Raw genomic sequence first — 27,951 nt, 5'->3', positions numbered from 1 at the left:
TGTGGGTTTAGATACCTTAGTGAGCACGGCCTTGCAGTAACTGCTTCTAGAAGGGATGAATGTGTTGACCAGCTTTTCGGGCTGCAGTTGGAGACCACATGTGACTGCGTCTTGCTATATTTGAAATGAAAAACTTGTTTTTTGGGCTCCATTTCCTTTCACTGTCCCCCTCCAACCCCGCCCAAAAATGCAAGAAAGAAGGGGTATCTGTTTACTGCGTGATGAAGAATATTAAATTGTGCTTGTAACTTTAATTTCTTGCGTGTCTGCGCTAAAGAGGCATTTATGTGCAGATCTGTTGTCTTGTTTGTGACCCAAGTCGCTAACTCACTGCAGCTGCTGACTGCATTTGGGATTTCTAGTTTTCCTGTCTTGCACATGTGGAGCAGACTGACCAGTCCAGTGTGCTGTAACAGCGCTCGATCGCCAGGGAAGCGTACTGCGCGTGCTTTCCTCCCGGAGGCGCTGTGGCGCTCGCCGGCGCTGCTGGAGGGCTGCGGATCTTGACGGTGTGATTTTGGAACGCCTCGGGCCAGCTTGTAGGCCTGTCGAAGTGCGCCGGCACTGGCTCACAGGCTCTCGGTGACTGCAGCGGCGCGACCTCGCGTTCTCCATCTCGAACTGGGAGTTCTGGGACTGCGGGGAGTTTCTTGATGGGCTTGTATTGCTCACATGGATCGCGGTGGTTCAGTATGGGTGGAGATAGTTCATACATTGTTCAGCTATGCCAGCATCCAGCTTTTTTGTAGTTCGATTGCCAGAAAGGTTTCCATATGCCGTTGTATAATTGCAACGATAGTATTGATAATTGTGGTAGGAAGTCGAGAAGTTAAGAACGAGAGGAACTGCTCGGCCTACTTGAGGATGTCATCCAGGCGTTGGAGGAATCTGGTAGATGGCACTTCAGTGGCATCGAGACGTGCTGCCTGTTGTCAGCTGTAACACAACTGTGCACTGAAACTGTTTTAATTGTGAGAACACCTGCACCTGTGTAGTAGAGCTCCACATTGGAAGTATGTCGTGATATCATTTTCCTGAGGTATTAAAGCGTTTTGGATCTGCTTCTCATTGATCCAGTGACAGAGATAAGATGCACAGTGTGTTCCGAGCTGGAGCGCTGTGTTTGTTTCTTTAGTTTGTGTGGCTTTTATCATCAGTGAAGTGGTGAGATGTTTTTTTTTTTCTACTGGGTCATTTGGGGGAAAACAGATCCAAGCTGTCGCAACTGCTTACAATTTAGACTTTACTACAAAATGCAGAAGGATGTGTTCTTTAAAATATTTACTCGTTGTTTGTGAATTTCAATTCTGAATCTGCTATTTTCAGGCCTTCACCTCGAATGACCCGACACCAGCTGCTGGTTTGGGTCTCTTGTTTGACTTAGTGGGATTTTTTTTTGTGCTTTTCCTCTTTTCCTTGAACTGCCAACTAGCCTTTGAAGTTACTTGGAGCTTCGCTCAGACAACCAGCAAATAAACAGGAACCAGTGCGGAATTGAATGACAAATACATGTGCTGCGACTTTGACTTTTTTTCTTGTTTTGTTGAGCTGGAACTGAGAAGCACTGTGCATGTTGTGCCAGGGTTCATCTTTGTTTTGCACCCCAACAGATCGCTTTCCAGCTGTGCTTTTGTAACACTGGAGCCTGTCCTGTTAGTGCAGGTTGCCAGAGGGGGAGCACACCACAGTTGGCATCGAGCACATTGATTACGTTTAAGAGCAGTCACTGCTTCTCCCAACTCCCAGCCCGTATTTGGAAATGAAGGCTGAGAATTGATTGGGATCGGTGCTGCAGGCCCAGTAGGAGGGTGGTGGTGAGCAACCTGAGTCATGCCAGTTGAGAACCCCAGTACCATCTGCACAGTGGAGGCAGGAGAGGGGAACATGTAGCATTTCTAGTATTTATCATTTCGTTTATAGTAGCATTTATCATTCCTGTAACACCTGCTGTTGGGCAGTAGCTCCCCTTGAATCTAAGAGAGTTTAAATGGCTGCTGTGCTCAGCACCCCTGGCACAGCAGGCTGATCCGTTACCAGTTTTTCTGAGCTCCTGCGCACAGTGTTGTAGGGTGGTTCTCCTCCACCCCGGAGGATTATGTAGCGAACGCAGAGTCCCCGAGCCCAGCGATGGTGTCTGGTCTGGCGGTGCCGAGGGTCTACAGTCCCCCACTGAGTCCGTGGAGCAGGCTGTCCTCTAGGATGTGCTGCCTAGTTTGCACAACTGGGACGGCACTGGTTTCCCAACTGCAGAGAGTCCCAGCGGGTGGTCTTGTGTTTCGCAGGACAAGGGGAGGGGGCTGTTTCTCCCCTCCCAGACGCCGCACTTTGCAGAGCAAGTCTCCGAGGGTCAGACAAGTTTCTTGCCACTTACAGTAGCAGTGTGCCTCTGATGCACGTCTGAATAAACGTGGAGAGGCATGCTGGTCCAGTGTCCAGTAACCGCGCTTTGTTTGGTTTTGCAGTCTGTGGGCCGAGCATCGACATCCGCAATGACATCAGCGAGTTCAGGCGGCTGGAGAACTGCACCGTCGTGGAGGGCTACCTGCAGATCCTGCTCATCGGCGACAAGTCCAGCAGCCACAACCAGGAGGTCTTCCGCTCGCTCAGCTTCCCCAAGCTGACCCTCATCACGGACTACCTGCTGCTGTTCCGCGTCTCCGGGCTGGAGAGCCTCAGCGCCCTCTTTCCCAACCTGTCCGTCATCCGGGGGCGCAACCTCTTCTACAACTACGCCCTGGTCATCTTCGAGATGACCAGCCTGAAGGACATCGGCCTCTACAACCTGCGCAACATCACCCGGGGGGCCATCCGCATCGAGAAGAACCCCGACCTGTGCTACCTGGACTCGGTGGACTGGTCCCTCATCATGGATAACGAGTACAACAACTTCATCGCCGGGAACAAGCAGTCCAAGGAGTGCGGCGACGTCTGCCCGGGCATCATGGAGGACAAGCAGTGCATCAGGACCAGCTTCAACGAAAACTACAACCTCCGCTGCTGGACCTCCAACCACTGCCAGAAAGGTAAGAGCTTTTCCGAGGGCTTTTCCCTCCCCACACTCGCAGTTGACGGAGGTCCCAGGGTCTGCGGGGAGCGGGGTCCCCGGAGAGGATGAGTGTCGAGCTCGGCTGCCACGTCGGGGCGAAGTTCGGTCAAGCTTCCAGGCGCCGCCGCCGCGCTTTTGCCTTCTGGAGAGACGCGAACGCGCCAGTGAGCCACCGTCGCTCACACGAATCCACCTCGAGCGGGAGGTGTGTCCCCCCCTCCTGCCCGCCGGTGCAAGGGGGCACCCCGAGAAAGAGAGAAAAATCACCAAGGGCGCCTAAGTGCCTTTGGATCCCCCAGGTGATGTGTTTGCTACCCCCAGAAATGGTTGTGACGCCCAGAAATGTCTGGGGTTAGGAGCTAGGTCACGAGCGCTGGAGAGGAGCAGTGTTTCTCATGCTTAAAGGCTTCCTGGCTGGCAGGGGTGTGTGGGGCTGGGGGAAACGTAGCCTGATGAATTCAATAAGTGATTCAGTGAAGTCAGTAAGAACACGACCTGGGGTGGATCAGGGACACGGTGGTATATGGTGGAGTAGAAGTCTCGGTTGTTTGTCAACGTGCGCTTCAGTTATCTGCAGGGCTGTTGGTGAGCTCTTCCTGGTCGCGGCTTTCGAGCACCTTGTTGCTGAAGTGGGGCTCTGAGCCCCGCAGGCTCCCCCCCCTTCTCAGAGAGGGACCGGGATAAAAAGAAGTGGGACAAGTAGGTTTCTTTAAAAAACGTTTATTTTCCGTTGATTTGCTGCAATTTTATTGTTTTTTTCTGAGGTTTAAAAAATTGTTGCTCCTGTAATTTAGGCATTTTGTCATTCCCACTTGTAAAGTAAGCTCAGCCCAAGCTACCTTTTGATCAAGGTGGGTGGGTTGTAGCCCAAAGAAACTCTGGATTATTTTGCATGTTTTACTAGCATGAACCTACACGAGTCATTTCAGTTTATCCCCCTGAGGCACACGATGGCCTGTCAGCTGTCCAGGAAAACCCTCATCTTCTGTCTCACGTCAAAGCCCGCCCTTGGGATCACGGAGCCGGCTGGCTGCTGTTCCTTGCCCTTTCAGCTGGAGGCGCTGTTCTTGGTGACCGGCTTGCTGCTGGCCAGTTGTGTAGACATGCTGATTAATGGCCTGCTTCTGTGGAAGCTGGAGTTCAGACAGGCCTTGTCTGAATGCGTAAGTGGGCAGTCCAGGGACAGGTGCCTGCATGGTTTCCTTCCCGATTGGCTCTGTGGCCTGGATCGGCTTCATATTGGCTCAGTGGGACCAACACAGCAGCTTGTCCCAGCTCTCCGGCTGTGCTGGCCTCAGGACTGACCCTGATCGGCTGTTCTTTCTGGAGAAGAACACAATTAGCATTCGATTGTTGTGTCTGCTCCTCTAGATGACGGGAGTGATAAATGTTCGGCCTTTCAGGCAGGCGCTCAGAAACTGGAAAAGTAAGCGTGATCTCTTCTGAAACAGGAGGCGCACAGTGGCCTCGTTTGGGTGGGTTTACCTCTCGAAATGTGGCTTTTATTTCCTGAGAGGGCAAATGGCAGGGTTCCGCAAAATACATTGTTCTGCTTCTGATTCTCTGTGTGGGCCCAGCTGTTTGTTAAATTCCTGACATTTTTCTTTTCATCATTAACATCCTGACAGCTTGGTGCTCCTTAGCTCCCTGTGGCCTCCTGGGCACGTGCAGGGCTGGGGGCCGGTCCAGCCCGGTCCGGGGGGCGGACACGGGGCTCCTCCGTGGCTTTTGTCGGCGTCGGCGGAACGCTTCCTGCGTCCTTCGACTCCCTGTCACTGCTGGGGGGTTTCACGCAAGGCCTGATCATAGAGCCGCAGAGAGAACACAGTTCCTGGGCCCCTCCTGAGCGCTGATCGGCGGTCTGGGCGCTGCGCACCTGCGAGAGCACGCTTGCGCGGCGAGGGGGGGGGGATCTGGCCGGCGGTCCCGGAGCGCGAGCGCCGTCTCTCCAGACTTGGCGGAGCGAAACCCGTCTCGCCTGGCGGGGGGTTTCCCGCCCTGGGACGCGAGAATGGTGGGAAACCTTCCGTCTATGGGAACAGTCTGGAGCCCCCGGCCCCCCTTCCACCTTGAGCAGACCTGTGTGCGAGTCTCATGGTCAACTGGCATTTTATACCCCCCCGAAAACAAACAAAGGAAAGAGCCAGCGGCTTCCTGAGCTCCAGTTTCTCTTGCTGGACCGATGGGAGCTGCGCCGCGTCGATTGTTTTAATTATTTTCCTTCCAGTTCCGTCTTAATTACAGGACGGCGGAGAAGCCTTGCTTTCGAGGCTCTTTTGTTTTTGTTTCCTGAGTGTTTCGTGCGTGATGGCGGCTGGCCTGACCTCTGGCCCTGACCGCAGTGTGCTTCCCTCCCGGGGGTGTTCCTGCCGCTGTGCCTGGGAGGGACGCCCTGCGCCGTACTCGGGCTGCGTCCAGCCCCTGCCCTTTTCCCACTGCCCCCCTGTTGCAGTAGGGCTGATAAAACCATCAAGTGGATCACATTTGTAATGAGGAAGGGGAACCTTTCAACCCTCTGACCTTGTGATGATTCCAAACCTTTTTTTCAGACCTTGATAAGGTGTTTGTTTTCTCCACAACCTGACCTGCTCGTCTTCCGCGATCTCCGCTGAATCATTTTTTGGGGTTTTGTTTGCTGCAGATATTGTGCTGTTACTAATGTAGTTAAAAACCAGTGACGTCTGCAGTTTTTTCACCTTATTGCTGTGACTCGTTTGAATTTTCAATGAGCTCACTCTGGTGTTCTGAGCTCAGAAAGCCCTGGCCAACTCCGAACCCACTGCTCCTTAGTTGTTCCGATTTACTCCTGAAGGTACCATATCCTGAGTCAACTGCATGATATTTGTTGCTTGCTTTGTATGGCACCGTTCATCCTGAAGGAATGCAAAAACGATTTTAAGCCTTAAAAAAAAAAAAAAGCTTGCGGACATCTTGAACGCAATTTAAAAAATAATAATAAAGCAGTTGAGTGCTCCAGGTGGAACAGAGACCTGAAGACACCGCTGCCCCCCAGGAGTGGAGGAGACTGGAGGAGACTGGAGCTCGCACCTCCGAGAGAGCCCAGTAGAGCAGGTTTTGTGGAGGTATCTGGGAGTGGAGACCACGAGACCCCAGTGCAGACACTGAAGCCTGCTGTGCAGTATTTATTTTTCACAGAGCCTCGGTGTCTGACCAGGCCTGCTGTGTTAAAAGCAGCATTTAAAGGCCGATTATCTCAAATTCGTTCCCACTAACGCCTGCGGTTTGTTTGTATATGGTCCTGAACGTGCGACTGAGCAAAGAGCAGGCACAAGCGGCTCCAGGCGTGGGGCTGGCCCTGCTCGCGGGCCGCGGGTCCGCGGGTCAGCAGACTGCAGGGAGGGGGGGGGGGGGGGTCGCGCAGTTCACCGGCCCTCCGCACGGGCTCTCGCCAGATCACGGCCCCCTTCAGAGGCAGGCTCCGGTGTTATCCCTGCACTGTCGGGGTCAGGACGGGCAGGCCTGCTTCTCCTGCCTCGGCAGCTGCGCTTAACAGAAAATAGAATGAAGGGAGAAGCACGCCTTCGAGCCCTAATGAGACTGCGTTTTACTGCGTTTCAGATATCCACATCCTGGTAGTCTAGTCTCAGCCTTCAGTCCGCTTGCTATGGATTAAAACCCTGTGCTGCGTTGCGGGCGGATTGTTCCGCGTGAAGACTCCGTCGTTACCGGTGTCCCCCGCGGCCTGCGGGACTTCTCGAGCGCCCGGCCCAGAGTTCCCTCCCCGTGGGAGCTGTCCGAGCTGTGAGCTGGCAGTGGTGGGCCTTTAGCTATGCTGGGATAGGAGTAACAGCACCCCGTTTCTGAGTGGAGTCCGCCGGTTTAATAAGCAGAGGTCCTCCGTCTCCCGGGCAGGGGTGGGGGCAGAGCCGTGTCGAGAACGCCGTGCCCCCGGCTGGAAGCGTGTGGGGTCGTTTTGGGGAGTGAAGGCGTTCCACAGTCTGCTCGGGCCTGTCCCGCCCGCGCCGCCTGCTCGGGAGGCCGAGAGCAGCTCACGAGAAGAGGGGCGGAGGAAATAGAGGGGACCCCTCTCAGCGGCCTGCTTAGCAGCACGGCCTTCCAGAGGAGATGGGCTTAGTCTGAGCGCTGATGGTTTCGCCGCAGACCATGGAGAGTTTCCAGGCTCTCTTTGAAGGGCAAATACTCTTACCAGTCCCTTTTTTCCCCTGTGTAATTGCCTTGTTTTTCTTGAACGCAGATGTTTCTTCAAGGGCGCTCGGTGGTTTTCCAGTCAATCTGGACCAGTGCGTAACTCTCCCTCTCTCTAATTACTCGGCCAGGAATTTTCTGTCCGCCAGGCCTGTGCTCTGTGGCTCCGCGTTCTGATTTGGGTGGCCATTGTGATTTTTTGTTTTAATGGAATGTGGAACGTTTTCTGTTTTTTGTCATTGTTGTAGATTTTTTTTTGTGTCTCTCCGGCTCTCATGATGCATCTGTTTGATCCATTTTAGGTGTTGCAGGAGCTGCAAGATATTCAAGTTCTAGCGTGTCTGCTAAACCTGAATTTGTTTCGGTGTATGTATTTGAGCTTGGAGCATCCAGCTCTTCACGCGCACGAGCCTTGTGCTGTTAAAACCCCGATCTGCTGACCCCGGTTCCTTGACCAGGGCGTCCCGCAGTAGTGCTGGTGCGATTGAGACAAGTACAGGACTGTGAGAGGATGAGCCAATGAAGTTCTTGGGTGAGTGAGCTGTGCAGCACGCTGACCCGAGTGACAGATGTATTAGATTTGGGATTGGTCTCTGGAAAACGGATTTCTCTCATTGCAGCTTTTAATAATATCGAGTAACCGCTGCCCTGCCGAAGAGACAGGCATTTTCTGCGCGCGCGCTCTGCCTTGCTCGGCCAGCCTCGAAATGTGAAAAATAAAAGGGCTCTTTCTGCCTTTCAGTGAAATGTGATTGATTTGGGATTTCTCAGCCTTTTGCTGTGCTTGACGGCTGTGTGTTATCTTGTTTCGAACTGAATGTCTGAGAGGGGAAAGAGGAAGTTGTTCTTGACTGAAACAAAGGTCTGTTCTTGTCCTTTTTCCACGCTTCAAAGTGAGCACATCCTCGCTGGTATCTAATGCTTTAAATAAGCAAACAATTGCCTGTGGGCTGGCCTGGATGGTAGCGAACAAGGAACACTGTGTTCTCACAAGCGGTGACTTTGTTTAATGTCGTTACTTTGTTTTGGGCTTCCTTTACAGTGATAACGAAGTAAAACCCACTCCTTTTGCACTTTTAATGAAGTGCTTGGTGTATAATCCTGTTGCCAGCAGTCCTTGCCAGACTGGTGCTGAAGACTGAACATACAGAACACCTGGGAAGCCTCATGCTTTCTTTCCAAAGCTGTTTTTCCACGCGCATGCATTTGCCCTGTGTGTTTCTTAGTTTGCCATCCTTGTTGCAGCTGCGTAGGGTGAAAAGTTCCTGTTGTGAAAATGAGGTGTCTCACAAGTGTCTTGCTGCTGGAAGAGGGTGGTTGAGACTGTGCTTCTTTCCGTATCGCTTCAGTGTGTTCAGTTATTCAAAAGGCAGGATACCTTTTGGATGCAGAGGTGCATCTTTGTAGCAACTTGTTTGATTTTCACTCTTCAGTTGCAACTGAGTTAAGTTGAGTTGAGTCAGTTGCAAAACTCATTAACATTTTGTAAAAAAGACCAGAGGAATACCTGGGGGGGGAATATTTGAATGAATACTGACTAAAGCATGACTAAAGCCAGCTGACTTTTAAATGCAACATCTGCTTTAGTTTCAGGTGACTCAAAATTGTTTCTGTGCAGAAATGACAGCAGGGAAAGCACTTGTTAGGAGATCCTGCAGAACTTTTTTTTTGGCATTGAAAGCTTGACAGGGTTTCCATCGCAGCAGCCAAGTTCTGTGTCCAGCTTACAGAATGCTTTAAATATCAAGTGGGAGATATAAAATTATTACACATCTGAAATGTGACTTCCTTACCATTAAAACCAGGTGCTTCAGAGGTGCTTGTGGTAGAATGCACTTTTCCTTATTTCTTAAGTTTTCTCCAGGCTGCTCCACGACTGTTTTCGAAGTGCTTGTGTGGCATCTTACCAACCCATTTCGGTCGGCTCCTGGTGACCCTACAATGCCTTGCGACAACGGCGCGTCTGCAGCCTTCACTAGGAACTGCAGGAGCTGAGAAGCGGTTGTGTTTTTTTTTTTTACATTGATGTTAGAAGCAGCATCAGAGGACAGATCTTCAAAAGAAACCCGGGAAAGCGTAAGGATTTGTTTGTTAGCGATGCGGCGCCGAGATAGGGCCCCAGACGGAAGGGATTGAGAGTGAAACGGGGCCCCTCTGCTCGTCGTGACCCAGTTTTCACCAGCTGATGGTCAAACTGCAGTAACACTTAGCTCAGGGACTGGGCGGTGTGTTCCTTGTGCCCAGTGGGTCTGCTGTAGACGTACGTGGCCTTGCTGTCTTCCAGTCGTGCTCCTGCTCTGGAAGGGTGCTCCGTGCTCCTGATCCATCCAGGATCTTCACTCTGAAACCAGGAAGTTTCTGTCCGAAGCGACGAGGGGGTGCTGGGGAGGCGGGGTGTCTCCTGTTTGGCGGTGGGGTTGTGGAGAGATCTAGTTGAGCTCGACGTCTTTGGGATGTCCGGGGTCCGAGCGGGGCAGGGGGTCCGAGTTATCCAGCTAACATCGTCCTTCCTTCACGGCTCCTCTCCCCCTTCCTCTTTTCTTCGAGGGGTCTCCCCGTGGTCCATCCCCAGCCTGCAGCTCTGCTGGCAGACATGCGCTCTCTCGGCTCTTGAGATGACCTCTTCCATTGCAGACTTGCTGAAAATGAAACCACACTGCCTGTTGGAAGTGGTCTGCCCTCGCTAAAACAGGCTGCTCGGAGGTGACTTGCGAGAAATCTTGTTAAATTTATTTTTCCTAATGGTTGTGACATTTGAGGTCCATACCTGCAGCTGTAAGAAAGACAGTGTTGGCTTTTCCTTCCTTCAAAGCTTTGTATCTCAACTGCTCGGTAAGATGAATTTTAACATCAAACAGCTGGTTTTGGGAGAGCAGACAATTTTTTTTTTTTTTTTTTTGGTAAAGCTCAGTTTTAACTGAGTTGTTTGTGCTGGAATTGATTTAATGATCTCGGTTTTCCACGCTCCCAGTTGCAGTGTCTGTCATAGGCGAGTGCTGTACCCCAGCGGCTTGTTTAGTTGAAGCCCAGCTCCCCGGCGCTGTCGCGGTGCCGAGGCTGTGGGTCTGCGTGGGCTTGTTGTGATCTTGTCTCTGCCCGGGCATGTCGACTCCTGGCCACAGAGCCAGGGACCCAGGCGGGCAGGAGTCCCACTGGAGAGGTGAGGCCCAGGACGGCCAGACCAGAGCCACCACGTCTTGAAGAGAAGAAGCGCTTTGAACTTTTTGCTCTTTGCTGCGTTATCTGATCTGGTCGGTGTTGTCAGGGCTTGGAACTAACAGAAAAAAGGGGCAAAAGAATCGGTCTGGTTGTCTGGCTCTGGGAAGATGGCATCCAGAGTAGCAGGTTGGTGCGATGCTGGTATCGGAGAGTTAATGAACCGTTTTTGTCGAACCTGACGGGGGGAGCAGAGGGTAGGGCTTCTGCTGCACCCGGGGATTGGGATCTGTACCAAACACTCGCTCGCACCCGACTCTGCTGTCGTCTTGGTTGCCCAGGCCAAGTGTCTGCGATTTGCACAAAGGCCAGAGATCTGGGTTCTGATTCACCTCTCAAAATCCTGCAAAGCCCCCGGGAGCCGCCCTCCTCCCTTGAGAGCTGCCAGGACAGAGGGGTTGACCTGCCCTCAGTAGCAGGGCTCCTGAGGAGGCCTTCAGCGAAGGTGAGGGTCCCGTTGTGCAGCTGTAGGAGTTGGGAACCGAGATGACCAGATCTAATCACAACTGCCTGATGCGGCTGGAAAACCAGTAATCCGTCTTCGGCTTTTTGGTGGTCTTGTTATCCTAAGCAATGGGAATTGTTGCGTCATGGGATTTCTGCATCTTCCGTGCAGACTGGCCTTATTTTGCTTGTGATTGGAAGTGAAGAAACACACAGCAGAATTTTATGAAAGACAGAATTCCTAGTTTGCGAAACCTTTAGCGTAGTACAAACATTCATAGCCCACAGCTTATACCAGGAGGTCATTAAAAAGTTAGTAAAAACTTATTAACGTGTTTCCAGGATATTTCAAAATAGTTCTTGCGTGAAGCTGGTTTTGTCGTCAGTTTGAGTATATATATATTTTGTCTAAATGTTTGTTTCTTTCTCCCCAGTTTATTGTTCTTGTTAGGGCCTTTTGGGAGCTTAAAAGAAAAACTCAGAAGTGTTTTGCATGGGAGAGTACGTGACAGCGAGAGGTAATTTACTGTGTGCGTGTGTGTACGTGCTTTGGGGAGGTTTGGCAGAAGACTGGTGATGAAAAGTAATTGGGTTGTTTGGTCGGATGGGGGGGGGATGAGTGTGGGGGGAGGGCATCAGTCCCTTTAAGTGGCCATACAATTAGGAAGGAATTTCTGCTGGCTTAGTCATTGGATATATGGGAAGGATAAAGGGAAAAGCGCAGCTCTCGGCCATTCCAGTGCCCTCGGACTGTGGTCTCTCTCCTCCAGGATGAGGGCTTGGTCTGTGTGTGGTGTGGTATGGATGTCTCCCCTGCTGCTGCCTCGGCACGCCCGGCCGAGCCTTTTAACTTGTTCGGAACCTGAACAGGTGTGGGGAGCGTGAAGAATTAAGGACGTGGGCGCGCGGCGCGGCTCGCGGCTTCCTGAGGGGGGGTCGGAGTGAGTCACGGGCCTCTGTCTGCGCATCCTTGTGCAGTGCGTGTGGGGTTCCTGTGCATGTCCTGCCTGCAGGCTTTGAACATTGATTAGTGGTGGTTGTGTCATGGAAGCTGAGGGGAGAAGCTGGTCGATTGTACAAGCCCGGTACTGTAGGTTTGTTTTTTTTATTCCGTACATCAGAAGCACCATGGCTTTCATTCATTAGCTCTCCGTAGCCGTTTCTCTGCACTGTGTTCCCCCTCAGGGTGTTGGAAATCGATGGTAAATGGCAGAAGAGAAGAGTTTGCTGGCTTTATTAGGGCCATATCCTTTAAAGAGAGGTGAGGCTTGTGGTGGTGGTGTTGGGTAATGAATCTGTGATCCGTGTGGTGAGGGCTTGTCTGTGCTGTCACAAGGGGGCACACTGTGGCGACTGCCCTCGCGTGACCTTTGACTCTTTGCACACGGTAGTGATTCATGATGCAGCAACTTCGTTTCCCAGCAGTCGCTGGTGAAAGACCTCTGTCCTGCGACGCAAGGGGTGTCCGCTTCCTCTCTCCAGCTGTTGGATTCACCAGGGTCTCCTGCTTCTAGCTGTAGCGCGGGTTACCCCAGCCTGTGGGCCTGCTGTGTTCCCAGAGGTGCTTTGTTGTGCCGAACACCAGGCTGGGACCCATGAACGTTGCAGCAGGAGTGACAGGGTGCTGCAGAAATCGGTGCCCTCTGTGCCCTTGCATGGTTTAGCAGGTAGGCTGGGCTCAAGTGGTTTTCATGGGCATCTCTGGCTTTGCACCGGAAGGATAAGGGGTTTTCTGGCCAGGTGCCCCCATGATTAGTGTTATTGTAAGAGTCCTTTTTCCTCTTTTTAATCAGTATGTCGGGGAAACTGAGCTCTGTCATTCAGATTCCTTCCACTCTGGGGAGATCCGAGGCTCTGGTAGACTGCTGACTTGTTCAACAGGTGCTGTAAATATTTGCTCAGTGTTCTCTATCCGGTGATGAGTGTACAGTATTTAGGCAAATATGAATTGAAGAGACAGAATGGTTTTCATAGTGTCCATTGATGGAAAAAGAAGGCCTCCATCCCATTGCAGTCTGGTTCCTACTGAGGTGGCGAGTTCATGAGCTAATGCTGGTCCTGACAGACCAGAGCAAGCGCTTATGATCTGTGCTCCGCGCTGCTGTTTTTTGCCCATTTGCTCAAACTGAAGTAACGAGTGCCAAGTCATCCAGCACCTGGCTCTGGCTTGCGAACAGGAGGCTGCAGCCTGTAAAAAGAAAAGCACGCAGGAATGCCTCCTGCCTGCTGTGCAGTAGGAGGTGTTGTTGTTCCCGGCTGGGATGTGCTGTGCGGAGATCCCTTCCCTTCCGGCTCCGTTCCTCCCTGGGGCAGTGCAGCGCCTCCAGGATCTGTCTGTACGGGTATCGGATGCGGTTCCATGCGTGAGACTGGCACGTCCTTCCAGTCTGGAGAGCTGGGGCGCAGTGGTGTGATGAGTGGATGCTTCTCTGCTCTTAGTTGCATCTTCTGCGGTCCTTTTATGTTGACGTTGGTTTCCAGGCCGTTTTCAGAGTGGATATATAACAGCCTTTCTTTTTGGATGGTTATGTCTGCAGAACATGCATCTCCTACCCCCCTTGCTCCTAGCTCAGGGGTCTCTTGCAGTGTATTTGCTGTGCCAGCTGTGTTTCGGAGGGTCTCGGCTGCTGGGCCTCTCCAGGTTCTCTTTCCTGTGCGGGGGGGTGTTTTAACCTCGCGTGCATCTTGGTCGCCGATGTTCTCAAGCTGCCGTAGACATCCAGGACTCCTGCTGGTCCCCCGCTGTCGCGCTGGCTGCTAAGCCTCTTACTGGCCATTAATCGCACAAGATGAAATAGCCGTCTGAGAGACGAATCCAAATCTTGCTCTTCTTCAGCTCTGCCACTCATCCTTCCACACAGCAGGGCGAGCAGGATGTGCTCTCCTCCTCGCTTCAGAAAGCAGACTGTAAGACACGAAGGCTTCTTGACAGCTCCAGCAGTCAGAGCCTGACCACTCGGGCAGCCTGCTCAGCTGGTGGTCTGTAGGGCAGAAGTGACCAATGAGATTCTGGGGTGGAGTCATTCACCCTGTATTGGTCGTACATTCCGTGGGGGGGGAAAAATAGCAGCAGGTCAAACAAGTGGCAGAAGGCAGTTGTTCTTGGCATCCTAAACTCAATGCTAGGCGGTTAAGAGCTAAGCCTGTATTTTTTATTTTGACAATTATTTGCATTGATTTCCCTGCATGGATCATTTTCATGCCTAATACTTCCTCTAGTCTCCGGGGCGTAGGAACGCCTGAAGAAATGTAGGTGTTGCTGCTGGAGAACGGACAGAAATCCCTGCCGTCATGGGTGTGGTGAAGGAAGGGAGCAGGGTATTTCCCCACTCCTAGCGCCATGTTGGAAGACTTTGTCCTGCTGTTAGCACAGGGGATTGTGAGCGAGTTGGTGTGAGAGGCTCAGGGCTCGAGGACCAGCTCCTGTAATTTCTGAATTAGTCTCCCATCGATTGGACGACGGGCAGATTGGTTTCGAACCAGTCAACTGTCCTGCCCCACTTAACTCCCCGTCTCTGGCCGTTTGTCCTTTCACAGTCCTAGCAAGACGGATCTCACTTCCTTTATCTGCAACAGGACTGGGGGCAGAATTAACTTCATGCAGGTTTCACCCTTCAAGAAAAAGTTCTCCTTTGGTAGCAGGTTGGTTTTCTGCTCCGTTGGTTTTTAAGGCGTTTGCAAGCCACGTAGTCCACTGGCTAGAGAGATGTGACAGGAATCCTCCCATTTGGAATTAGTCACATTCTGCAGTTAGTTTCCACTAGAGAGTGGTAAATAAATGTCTCCAGCATGTTGCCTCTCACTGCTCATAGGTGTGGGAATAGTGAAGATGGGTAATTCATTCATCTGGTAGTGACTTTTTTTAGTTCTCTTTTATCACAGATTATTTACAGAGACTCTGCTGGAACTGTCCTGAACTTGCTCTCACAAGCTCTAACTATCATAATATTTACTTGCTTTTGAGGACAGTTTTATCCAAGTCATCTTGCAGAGACTGAAGAGGCGAGCTGGGCTTTTATCACCCTGCTGCCGTCCGAAAGCAGGTCTGTTTTATGTCTCGTCCAGCGCGCTGCACAAGCACAAGGAGGTTATGTAGCTTTCCCAGGCTAACGCAGTGAGTCACCAGACCACCTAGACAGCTCCTGGCCTCTTTAAATGTGTTCTGTTCTGTTGGATTGCGTGATTGATTTTATGGTTAAGATGCTGCAACATTTTACAAGGCTTCTTCTCCACATGATGTCGTCTTGATTTGAGATTATTTGTAAAAAGGCTTGGTTTCAGTGTTGGTAGAGGGATGATTTTTGATCTTGTGCTGTAACCCCCGTTTCCCAGTGTCTTTACTCATGCCTTTTAAGTTAAACTGGAATCTGCTTTGCTTATAAAATGAAGAGCTTTGCATAACAGTCGGATTAATGTACATTGCAGCAGGGAAGTTCCCATTGCAGTGCAGTTTCGTGTTTTACAAGCTACCATTTCTGGTGAAGCAGACGATTTAATTTGGGAAGAGTGTAGAATTTTGTCAGAGCACCATGCTTTGCAAGCTCTTGTAAACTTTCCAAGCCTGAAATGGATCAGCCAGGCACGCCTGGCTTTTGGTGGAGTGATCCAGTGAAATTAAGTTGCATAGCACTGCCCTAGATAGGTAAGTGATGTGCCCTGTTAATGCTTCCTAATTGATTTCTTCCCCCAATTGTATTTTAAGTATTGCATACTTAATTCCGTTGAAAGAAACTTGCAGATGTTTGCCCGAGTGTTTACGTACATTTTGTCATGTTGTTTGAACCTTTTTGACTTGAGCTTGGTTCTCCAGGTTCGGCGATGTATTCAGGCATGAGTTTTGACGGGCCTGTACTTCTCTTTCTCCTTTGTTGGCCAGAGTGGGAGTTGATGAGTTTCATGTGCCTTAGGGGCACCATTACAGAGGAACATCCTGCAGACCCCAATATCCCACCTTTCCTTGGTGCCACGGATGGTAGGTTAGAGACCTACGCCCTTCTTTTATCTGCACTAACTGTCCTGATGGGCCAGGCTTTCATCCTGATTCGCCAGCTGCCCAGTATACCTTCCCAGCTGGGTGGTCTTCTCCCATCCCCTCCTCTGTGTTTAAACTGGGAGTACAGGATGTTCCAAGCCTGAACCTAGGAACCCTGATCCCTTCGGGTGTTTTGCTTTGCCCTTATATGCCTCTGCACTTCAGCTGTTACTGATCCTCGAGGCCCCCGTGAGATCTCAAGACTCGTCAAATCAGTGACTTTGTAGGAAGTGACGTCTGCGAGGAACAAACCGAGAGGATCCGAAGTCTGCCGGCAGGTAACGTGACGCGTTGGGACTTTGGTGTTCCTCCCTCTATCGGGAGAGTCGTTGAAGAGGTCTATGTGTTGTGTGGTGGTAAATATTTTTTCCCACAAGTCCGTGTGTTTTTTTTTGCCTCTGCTGCCCGTGCTGTACCAGCAGGCTCCTTGTAGATCTGAGCCTTGACTTTGTACAGAGTGGTGATTCATATGTAACTTTCGGCACTCATTCTCGCAGACCGGGAGACTACAGCGAGCTTGTTTAAGGCTGTCGTGTTGTGCTCGGGTGGGTTCTTCCTGCAGATGATGAATGTTGCTCTGACTGCCAGCTACTCTGTACGAAGGTAAACTGCGTGTGTGTGGCAAACTCATCTGGGCTGCTTTCTGTGGGCAGAGCAGGCAGTGCCAGTGAGATAATACACTGTGCCGACACGGCTTTCAGACTAGAGGAGAAAAGAGCGCCAGACCACGAATCTAGCTGGCAGCACCCTTGGTGTGTGGTTTATTACTGTGGTGAAATGTCATGTACTGTTCTGAATTGCACTGCAAGACCCCAACTTCCTAAGGTAATGTTTTCTTTCTTTTTTTTACGGAGACAGACTGAAGTTTGACCCAGAATAAAAGGGGAATTTTGACATTATGACATTTATTTTGCGATTTGGGATCTTCCTTTACAGCTGAGTTATTGCGGTTTTGAGTGTTTGATCACACTCTTGTGGTTTGCTGTGGTACAGGATTCTGCAATGTGATGGGTGGACAGGGTTTGTGATTTGCGGAGCGTGTTTTCTGTTTTGCAGCCAGGTGCAGTATCCCCTTGTGTTTTCTTGAATTCTGTCTCCTTGGCCAGATCAGCAGGTCGTGCCCGCTGGCACGAGGGCTGGCAGTCCAAGTGGCTGTAAACTTTAAAGTGGGGTGGGGTACTTATGCTAAGGGTTCAAAACGAGGTGCAGTTCACAATAACATCGCAGCCACCTGTTTAATAATAATTGGTTGATAATTGCTCACACTTATATAGCGCTTTTCTGGACACTCCACTCAAAGTGTTTTATAGGTAATGGCGTTCCCCTCCACCACCACCATTATGCAGCCCCACCTGGATGATGCGACGGCAGCCATAGTGCGCCAGACCGCTCACCACACATCTCAGTGGGCAGGAGAGCAGAGTGATGAAGCCCGTTTGGGAAAGGCCAATGGAAATTTGGGCCAGTGTAACACTGGGGTTACACTCCTATTCTTTTAGAGAAATGTCCGGGGATTTTTAATGACCACAGAGAGTCAGTACCTCAGTTTTACGTTTCATCTGAAGGACGGTGCCTGTTTACAGGATAGTGTCCACGTCACTGTACTGGGGCATTAGGACCCACACGGACTGCAGGGTGAGCGCCCCCTGCTGGCCTCACCAACACCCAGGAGGTCTCCCATCCAGGTACTGGCCAGACTCACGCCTGCTGAGCTCCAGTGGGCTGGCAGCTGGGAGCTGCAGAGTGATGTGGCTGCTGGCTGGAAGTGCGCATGCAGTGTGGACGGCAGGTGTACCTCTGGGGTTCACGTTGAGGCCGCGCGCTGTCTGCCGTGGGGCTCCAGAGTCGCGGAGCGAGGGGTCAGAGGGCAGCTGCGGTTCCAAGGGCCACGGCCTGCTGGGGAGGTCCGGCAGCGGCCCTGCCTGGGCGGGGGGTCCCGAGCGCTTGAGCCGCGTGGCCCGGGGTTCACTCCCTGGGGGTGCACGCGGGCAGAGGGGCCAGGGCTGGCGTTCGTGGGGCTCGTGGAGACTTCGGTGGGAGACGTGATGCTCCTGCCGTTGTCGCTGGCACGTTTTGTAGGACCTGCGGCTGAGGGCTACTAGGAGACGGGGCGTTTGGGGGTGGCCCCTCCAGCTTGCCTTGTTTGGAACTGCCCGGGCCTGACCCCGCTGGCTTGAGCTTGGTGTTTTGGGGAGAGAGCTGCACCAGTCCTCCTTCCACAGCGTTTGCTCTGCTGTGTGCGCAGTGCGCTCTCGCCGAGGTCAGAATCGGGACGCGTGACTGCATGTTGCTGAGGCCTCATGTATACTGCTGAATTGGCACAGAGGTGAAGTGACATTGTTCAGTTCTGGTGGGTTGGGGTGTAAAGGCAAAGTAGACAATTCATTTTTTTTAATTGTCCAGTAGCCTGAGCGGTTTATATGACTTGCATGACAGCTGTCCCTCCCCTGTTCAGAGGGGTAATGAAATCCTCATCCAGGTGAAGGGTGAGGCCGGTCCTCAGCTGAACTGGCTGCTCCCTGGTGTGCAGGGTGTGAAGGTGTCTGAGACCATTGCAGTTTGAATGCTGTGTGTGTGGTGTCTGGAGGGGGGGGGTCTTGTCATGTCCAATTGTGGCATTCTCCTGTTGGCCTTTTCGAAGAATGCAATACCCTGTGGCTTAACATTTCAAAACGCTCAGGTCTCGCAGTGCCTGCCTTTCCGTATTAAAGCCGATGACTTGATACTGGGGCCTGTGTTGTTTTTTTTTGGAAGGGAGGGAGAGGTGCGTTTGGGTTTTGGTCAGTCGTTTTGATGGTCAGTGAAAAAAGTGCCCCTTGTGTAGAAAAAAGTGAGGTGCAGCCCTTGGTGAGCTGTAAATTGGCAGTAGCTTTGTTGTGAGAGTTTTTTAACTAAGTCAAGGGTCCAAAGTCCTGGTCCTGGACAACCACATACCTGCTAGCTTTCATTCCGGCTGGACTTATTACCTAATTGAAGCCTTAATTGAACTAAGTTGTTTGATTGTAGCATTTGCATTATTTTTTTTTCTCCGCAGGAGTTGGATTTTTGTGTTACTTGTAATAAATGCAGTAATTCAAAGGCAGCCTGAAATGTGGTTAAGAGCTGAAAGCAATCAAACAGTTTGACTTAATCCTGTTATTCAGTCATGTCTAGGGCTCAGCGTGTGCCCGAGAGCTCACTGCAGCACAGACCAGCAGGTGCTAGGGCCTCCAGGGCCAGGAGTGGGGTCCCTGAGCTAGCGGTAGAGGCAGAGGGGGTTCCTGGTTCAGACCCCGACTGTGTGTGGCTCCGGCTGAGTTACCGGACCTCTGTCCTTCACGTGCTGGGAAACTGCGGTGCTTCTGCAGGGCAGCTTGGAGGTGTAGTTCATTCTCTCATCTGTGTCCTTTGCTTGGGGGCGTCTGCCTAACAATCAGATACTCTCATCGCTACAGTCTGGAAGGATGGTTGGGAGAAAAGGTTTTCTGGTGTCCTTACATATTGGAAAGCTGAATGTTTATTATAACCAGTAAAGGGAAGGAAATAGTCTTGTGTGGCACATTTTTAAAGGAGCAGTGTGTGAGTGTGTGAGTGTGTGAGTGTGTGAGTGTGTGAGTGTGTGAGTGTGTGTGTGTGTGTGCTGTTGGGGGTTAACTGGAGTGAGTCTGGAAGATGAAAGGGTATCGAAACCACAAGGACGCTCTCGGGATGTACTCCGCGGATGAATTCGGCTCCCGACACCCGCGTCCACCCTGTGGAGCTGTCGCGATTGGCCAGCGGGAACAGAACCACCAGCCGGGGCTGCGGACCCGGCGGTCCCGACCCGCCGTGAGGAGCCGAGCTGGCAGCCGCGGCCCGGGGACCCGGCCACGGCAGAACTGGCCCTGCCAGCAGACTCCGGCTCCGCGACTTGAGAGCCCCCAGGGCAGGAAGAGAGAGAGAGAGAAAAGAGGAAATGACTATTTTTTCCTTTCGGAAGCTGTTTAAGTTCCTTTATTGAATTGACTGCATTGTCTGAGAGCAAGAGCAGTGCCCTGTCGCCTCGTCTCCCAGCTCCTGCTGCAGGACTTCCTGTTCCTAGTGGAAGATGACCAGGGCACTGAGCTGGAGAGACCAGGGAGAAGGATATTCCCGTTGGCTGGTTTTGTTTTTTTGATCCGAGAAGATAAATGGAAGAACAGTGGGCAAAGCTCTCTGCCTGCAGATGAGCTGCTGGAGCGCTGCGGCTGTCCGGAGGGACAGGGAGCTAAGGGGCGGGAGCTGTCCTGCCCTTCCTCCTGCCCCGGCTCGTTGAATCCCGGCCCACATCACGCTTGTCAGCACCCTTCCTTAATGGGCACAGGTGGCTGCCTCGCGGCGCTGTGCCGCTGCCGGCCGCGCCGGGCTGCTCTTTAGCGAGACGGCCCGTCAGCGCAGCGCGGAGGCACCAGGCCGGTCCGAGAGCCTGCTCGCGCCCAGCGGGACGCCGGCCTGCAGTGGGAGAGCGGTCTCCGGGCCTGTCCAGGCCCAGATCCGTAGGCCCTGCTGAGTTTGGTCAGAATTCGCAGAATTCTAACCAGGTTTGTCAGCTGGCCGATCTGCGTTGGGGTGTGTGTGTGTGTGTGTGTGTGTGTGTGTGTGTGTGTGGTGTGTGTGTGTGTGTGTGGACGGAAAGAGCTGAACGAGACACAGTCAGGTCAGGCGCTCCTCGCGCAGCGCAGCCCAGCGCGTTTCGGATCGCGCGGGGCTGCAAGAGACCGGCGAGCCAGCGTGCTGGAGGCTTCAGGCTTGTCTCCTTTCGGAGACACTCGCAAGGCTGCAGCTGCAGGAGCTCACAGTAGAAGGGTGAATGAATAGTTAGAATACTTGGGATCTCTCCCTCACAAATCCGATCCCTCCTGGCGTGTGGGTGCCATCTGGTATTTCTTGCAGCACTATAAATCCGCTATAAGTATGTAACAGTGGTACCCAGGTTATGGGAGATTTCACGAGGAGAGTACACAACTGAATGTTTCAATCATGCGGGGCTCATGGAAAAGGCTCTTTCTTAAGTCGCCCTTCATTAGATTGCGGTGCTTGAGCAGGTGCTGAGGAACTGTGCAGACCTCCGAGTTCTCAGCTGTTCCACTCGGAGGTCCGCACAGTTCCTCAGCACCTGTTGGATTTGGAGCTTTTGTTCGGAAAATCAACAGGTTAAAAAAAAACCCCAACAAATTCACAACCTTTATTGAAATTGTATAAACATGTATGCCCTCATGTTTTAATTATTTTGTGTAAAGTGGTAAGAATTAAGAATTAAGTGGTACACTAATTAAGACCCCGTGTTAAAACTAGCTGGGTGATCTCCGGCTCCTGACATACCTTCAAGCGGTGGACATTAATCCTGCGTTTGGTGTAGATGTGTTTCCACCAGCCAGAACAGAAACGGAGCGGCTGACCAAGCTAGGCGAGCCGGGCAGGAGGGGCAGCTCGCGGGTGTGAGCGGGGAGGGGTCTGCGATCCAGCCGCAGTGTGATCATCGCAGCGCGCTGGCAGCAGAGGAGACTGTGAAGACAGACAGAAGTGTGACACAGCACTCTGCGCATTATGTAATTAATATCCTGGCTACCAGCTCGCTGGAGGTTGGGCGGGGAGGGGGGGGCTGGTGTGTGTGAGCATGGAGATGGGTGTTAAGCAGCCTCCTGTGTGAGCTGAGGTGTATTCCAGAGGTGAAAGTAAGCAGTTTAGCATCTTAACAGGATGTGATCAAAGCAGGGAAGCTGTCATGGAATGATAAGGAGAGAGATTAATTGAGGATCAGTCAGGGAATTTTCCTTTGTTTCATCATACGCATGGGTGACTTATAGTATCAGACAAATATAGTACAGTACGGTACACTGTGTACTGTAAATCTTTCTAAAGCTTGTTCCTTGTGAACTTTCTAAGAGAAGGGCAAACGTCTGGGGAGATCTTCATATCCTGATTTATTTACTGATCTTGATGTAGTCTTTTACTTAAAAGGGGAGTTTATATTGCTATGAGATCTTGTGATTGTGACCCTTTCATCTTTGATTATTGTGGACTGTAAAACAGGAACTGTTAATTGTGCGGTTGTGTGTGTATGGATTGTTTTTTTTCCCCTCGTTTCTTCTCTCGAGTTGCAGGGAGACCTTTGCAGAGATTTCCTTCTGTTGCACCTTCAAAAAAAGAGACGTTGTCAAAGGTGGCAAGTCGGGCAAGAGGGAGCCGCCCGATTTTGCTTCATCTGGAGCGGGCTGTAAAAGGGGCACATCGAGAGGACGTATGCGCCAGTGTTTTTTTTCACTCCCGGCGGTTAGCCGCACATTTTCCCCTCACGCTGTGGCGTCGTCCTCAGGGGGTTTTGCCTGAAGGTGGCTGCCAGTTAGAGCCAGATGGGGGAGCCTCTTCCTTTGGCTGCCCAGTGATGCCCTGCACTTTGATGCACAGCACAGGAAATCATTGCGTACGGAATACACACCGAAACTATGGGAGAACATGATCTCCAAGGGATTGTTAGTGTTTTGTTACCTACTGATTTTGGTAGTGGTGTTACATGCGATTTATTATAAAATCTCACCTGCCAAATGCATTTTTTTGGAAAATGGGGAATTCTGGTGCTGGAGAGCCACATTCCAGCAGGAGTGATGGGTCACCCTTAGTCAGGGTTTCGGTCAGTTCAGTTAGAGCTGGAAAGGCCAGCTGGGTGTTGAGATTTTTGCTCCCAGTGGTCTCTTAGCTGCTCAGCTGAGCAAATCGCCTTCTGAAGAGGTCAGTGGGAAGCTGGCTTAAGTATTTAAAAACTGATAGATTAAGGGTGATCGATAGAAACAACAGAATCGGTGCTGCACAATTGGCTATTAAGTAAATCTCTCATCCCAAAAGCGGCAGACATCACACCCATTTTGTGCTGTCAATATCTGTTTTTTGCAGCAGATTCCATCCTGTTTTTCTGTAGTTATTTATGCTCAGACATGAAAGGCATGACTGAATTATGCCAAAGGTTGTTTTTATCTGTTAAGGCTTTTTGCTGATGGGCGCAGTGGTGTAACGCTGTAGGGTGATTCACGCTTGACCCCTGCTCTTGACCTGGAAGCTGCATGACCATCAGCAGTAACATTCGTTAAAAGCTGCAGAGCAGCAGCAGTTGAGCTGCTTTCTCTTGCGTCTCGTGCTTTATGGAACTATTGTTAAGATTCTGTGCAGGAAAATGCTCTGTCATTAGGCAGGTGAGATCAGTGGAACGTCAGAGTTGGAAACCAGGAATCTGGCAATAGTTGGTGCTGCTGGTTCTCCTGGGAACTTCATTCTCCTGTCGTGTTTGCCACCTGGGGTTTTGCCCTGTTTCAAAGTGCCATGTGACATGGTGCCGGAGCCGGTGTCGCTTTTTGGGATGGAGTGGAATCCTTTTTAAGACTTGATCTTTAAGTACAGTTAAGGGCAGGGTGCTAAGACTGGCAGTCATGACAGTGTGCTTAGTCTCTGAACTTTATGATTGAAGGAGGAAGCACTGAGTTTGTTTGTTTTGCAGAGCCTAATATCCACTTTGCCACCAGGTAGCAGACTGGAGATTGTCTGTTTGTTGAAAGGGAGTTTATAGGTCTGAAGCTACAGATGCTTTGCTGAACGAAAAAAAAACTGAAAAATTGAATAGGCAGCTGATTGACAGTTGTAACACAACAGTAGCTTCATTATCTGGGAATCGTCCGCAGAAATGCGGTGCTCTGACTATCGGGTACCCACTAGGGGTGCTAGATTGCGTTTAGCCGAATAAATGAGTAAATTCTTCCAATAAAGGCTTAAACTTCTTTATAGGGCATATTAAAAGCGAATTCGAACAGCTCTGGTCATAATGTCAACTTATTGCTAAGGGCGAGCATTGGTGATGAAGACCCCACGTGCATTGCGGAGTCCGTGCTTAAAAAGTGTCCTGAGAAAACAGCAGCAGAACCAGGCATTTTATTCAGTCATTTAATGACTCAGTTGGTCACACTGTTTGTAAAAACCAAATAGAAACTCAAAAAGAGAAACATCTGTTGTATCATAGTACTGAGAGTCCTGAATCAAACGATCTTTAATTTGCAGCTTCAGGTCTGTTCCTCATCCAAACGCCTAAGGTTTGAGTGACGTGATTGAGGTAAACGTGGAATTTTGATAGCAGATCATCATTGCACGGTGACAGCTGTCCGAGATGAATATTGCTTCTGTATTTCATAATTTCATATTTTCTCCGACATCTCCGGTATAATATGTACACCCTTTCTTTAGTGCCTCCAGTGGCTCTGGGAGCTGGTTGGATTTGGTTTTGGGACGGCCTTAGAGCTGAACACCTGGCACAGCTGACTTCTCAAACAGTCGCGTGGTTCTCTTCGATTTCACGGTGCCGGGAGCGGCGCGCGGGGAGGCCGGAGCTGGCGCCGTGCGCCGGCGCGACTGTGCAACAAAAGATGGAGAACTTTCCTTAAAGAGGCTTTTGCATTTTCCTTACAGGTTTCCTTTCAACCTACTGAGTTAGTATACTTGGAATTGGCATTGCATGAAAAGGGCAGGGTTGTTTTTCTCTGCAACCTTTAAGTGTGAACTATTCTGAATCAAAACCAAACGGCTCCTATAGGCTTCTCTCTCTTTGGGGTCACAGCCTGGAGGGGCTCTGGGGGTGCCTGGGGCTGGTGTAAATCACGGGGGGACCAGTGTCCCCCTGGCCTGGACTCGCACTTCAATCCCGGAAAATCTTCAGTCAGATATTCATCTTCAGGCTACAGCCTAAGATGGTGCTTTTCCACATGACCTGCTAGCAGACTCGACACAAGGAACTCCTTCCCCCTAAAGGAATGGAATTTACAGTACAAAACAGTGGAAATTTCATTGACTCTATAAACCCCCCCCCCCCAAAAAAAAAAAAACTACAAACCTGAGAAGTGAGGTATCTTGGTAAACAGGTTGAGACTGGAGGGTGTTTTTCCTCGCTTGATGTATCATGCCACTCCTGTTCCCAAACCCATTATCGGAAGCTCCCATGTCACGGCTCTCGCCCAAACTTAAAAACCCAGGGCTGTCTAGACTGACTCTGTCAATCTGAAGCGACGTGTTTGCTGGAGTGTGAAAGACCGAAGACTCCCGAGTTGGACTCTTATGTCAACCGGCGTCCTGGAAAAGAAATGCACGTGACTTCCTGTCACCACTAGGGTTGCCATAGGATTCTTAACCTGGATACTTCTGAGGTTGGATGAGATTTTTAAATTGCCCTCATACAAATTTGTAAATCCCTATGCTTTTGCCAAGACAGCTATGGGTGCATTTTTAATTAAAATGTATTTTTAAACCCTTCAGCCCTTAGCAGTGTTACTGTAGTTGTATTGTGTTTTTGGAATCGCTTCATGGCCTGTCTGAGTCCTGCCTCTGATCCGGAGTCTAAATTATCCTTTGGTGGACAGAATGTGGGTGCAGTGATTTGGGGTGCTATCCACCTCCCTACCTCTCATCCTCCTGCTGGCTGGGTAGCTGATTGAGGGGGCCTTGGGGAGAGGCTGGTGCTGCCTTTCATCTCGAGTCGGGGTCATTCTCGGGATCGAGAATGTCCATGTGCAAGCCTGAGAGGGAGAGGGCATCTTTTGAAACCTTCATCTGCTCTGTCTCTCGTCCTCTTCATAGGGTCAATTGCAGACCTGCAGCGATGCAGGCCAGCTTTTGCCCAGTTGTGTTTGATGGTTTGCTTTCTGTATTCAGCACTGCAGCAAAGAGCTGGTGGTGTTGCTTGCATTTCTGGCGATTCGTTCCGAATCTTTAAGGGTTGAACATGGACCCTTCTGATCTGTCGATTATGAAGATGTGATGTTATAATGTTCATCATAACCTCACTTTCCATTTTGCTAGCTTTAGAAGTCTGTTGCTTCTTGCCATTTTTTTGTCGCCCGGCATATTAAACATTGCAGTCTTCATAGAGCACCTGTTAAATTTTAAAGTGATTTAGGATTTTTAGATGTGTTGGTATTTAATTGAAGACTGATCTCAACATTTTGCTTAATTCTAGATTTAACCTTTAAATCTGGCTTTGAATATTTCATGTTGTCTTTTTTGTATAGGTTGATGCCTAGAGCTGAATTAGTTTAATGAATCAAGAAGACTCACGCATTTCGTATCGTTTCACCAATGAAATCAGTACGAGAGCTTGTAGGTTGTAAAACCCAGAGCAGAGTAAACTGCTGTTCTTTGTCCCCTCTTTCACCATATTGAAACCAGGTGAAGTATCCTTTTCATCAGCAAACCATCCTTCTCAGTATGCTGAAAGGAGTCTAATTTGTCAGTGAACTGTTTGCTAACACTCAGAAAAGAGAAGGAAGTCACCCTTTTGCTGTGCACATGTATGCCTTAGGCCAGACGTGTGCTTACTTGTAAATAGGCTTGTTTTTTTAAGTTCACCCTCCTTTGGCTTTGATGTGTGGTTTAGGTTAATGTTTTTTTCTCTTTTCTTGTTTGGGTAATGACATGCACTGATGGCTCCCGGTAGGTAAATCCTTGTACTGTATTTTTGTGGTGTTTTTTTCCCCCCCTTCTCTCTGCGCCAGATCACTTTATTAAGGAGAAAAGCGTCTGCTAATCTGACGAGCACAGGCCACCCAGGCAGCAAAATGGAGTATGACTTCTGAGGGTGTGTGTAAGAGGAGGATGGGTGGCTTGTGATCAAGGTGTTTCTGTGTCAGACAGCCAGGGAGGTAGCCAGGTGGCTTCTGCCTAAGACAGCTCACCAGCTGTGCTTTGTGTTGCCCGACGAGCCATTCCTGCACCAGAGACCAACAATTCAGCCTGTCTGACCCCTTCGGTAGTTAGTAATCAGTCCAGAGATCCAGTCATTTCTTGGAAGAACCCACACAGGTTTGACGTGTCTGGACAGCTTGTTCCACACTCCTGCAGCCCTTTGGATAAAGAAGTGCCTCCTGTTCTCCATTTTAAATGCACTTCCCTTCGGGTTTTGCTTGTGAAGAGGTTTTCTTCCGTTGTAAATCTTTTTTGCAGACCGGCCCTGTCTGTGCAGTTGGTACTCAATCTGCTTTTGGATATCTTTGACCCAGCACTGTGCTCGTCGGGTCTTGCCCAAGGCGTGGGTGGGAATAGCGCTTTCGCCCCACATCTGGGCTGAACCAGGCCAGATCCAGATGTGTGAGGAGTCCATCAGCCACAGGGCTTTAGAGAAACGTGTGTGATAAAGGTGCACAGTGCGTGCTTTGTGGGGAACGTGGCGTTGCACTATTGTGATAGCTTTCAGGATGAGCCCATGTTCATTCTCGTGTCCTGCAAAAAGCCATTTCCTCTGGGTCTTATTTCTACATCTGACTTTTTCGTTCTGTTGCATTTTTCAGATGAGTAAGTCATTTTGTTTACATCAGACTCATTAGGCTGAGCAGGGCAGGCTTCCTTTCACAGACTGGGGTCCTTTTTGCACCGAGAGCTCTCTCTCCAGCACAAACGAGGGACTGTAGTGGAAGCTGATGATTAGATTAAGCCATTAGGTGGCCTCTTCCTTCATCTCTAGATTCTTACAGTCGGTTAAAGACACGAACTGGAAAATGGGCAATTTTACAACATTTTTTCCTCTTTCCCCTCCTCCTTGTAGTGTTAATAAACGTAGTGCCCTGTCTGTTTTGGTGCAGGCCATACACGATGAGGCAGTGCAGATACAGTTTGTGTAAAAGCCTGTGTTCTGCAGGGAAGAGCTACCCTGGATAAATGCTACCCGATTACCGGGCATTTATATTTCTCCGTAGTGAGCTGGGATAAATAACAAAGCCCTCTGATACAATACTTAAGAGCCCTGGAATTCATCTTGTCATTGCATCAGTCCATTGTTCAGCCAATGCCAAACACTCTGTTCACAACCACACAATGTGATCAGCAAAGGTGGAATCAGACTGGCTCCTCATTCTGGCACTAGTGCTCAACATTCCAGGTCTTAAGGGAATGTCCCACACTGCCTGAAAGACCCGAGTCGCACGTAGATGAAGAAGGGACCCGATTCAAGTGCTCAGAATCCTCAGAGACATTTTGACAAATTTTTAACTCAGGGGCTCTCTTGAGTTAAGATAAGATCACTTTA

General features: G+C 50.5%; 1 protein-coding gene across 1 annotated transcript in view; it reads left to right on the top strand.

Moving 5' to 3' along the window:
- igf1ra (insulin-like growth factor 1a receptor) overlaps positions 1-27,951 on the top strand; it is a 143,322-nt gene that overhangs the window by 19,653 nt on the left and 95,718 nt on the right. The window contains exon 2 of the mRNA XM_088641401.1: positions 2,463-3,023. Within this exon, the coding sequence (XP_088497527.1) occupies positions 2,463-3,023 (561 nt within the window). The remainder of the gene's footprint in view (positions 1-2,462; positions 3,024-27,951) is intronic.

Source organism: Lepisosteus platostomus, chromosome 7, assembly GCF_059453375.1.
Source record: "Lepisosteus platostomus isolate fLepPlt1 chromosome 7, fLepPlt1.hap1, whole genome shotgun sequence".
NCBI lineage: Eukaryota > Metazoa > Chordata > Actinopteri > Semionotiformes > Lepisosteidae > Lepisosteus > Lepisosteus platostomus.
Note: the sequence above shows the minus strand (reverse complement) of the source record. Positions and strands in the feature narration are given on the sequence as shown.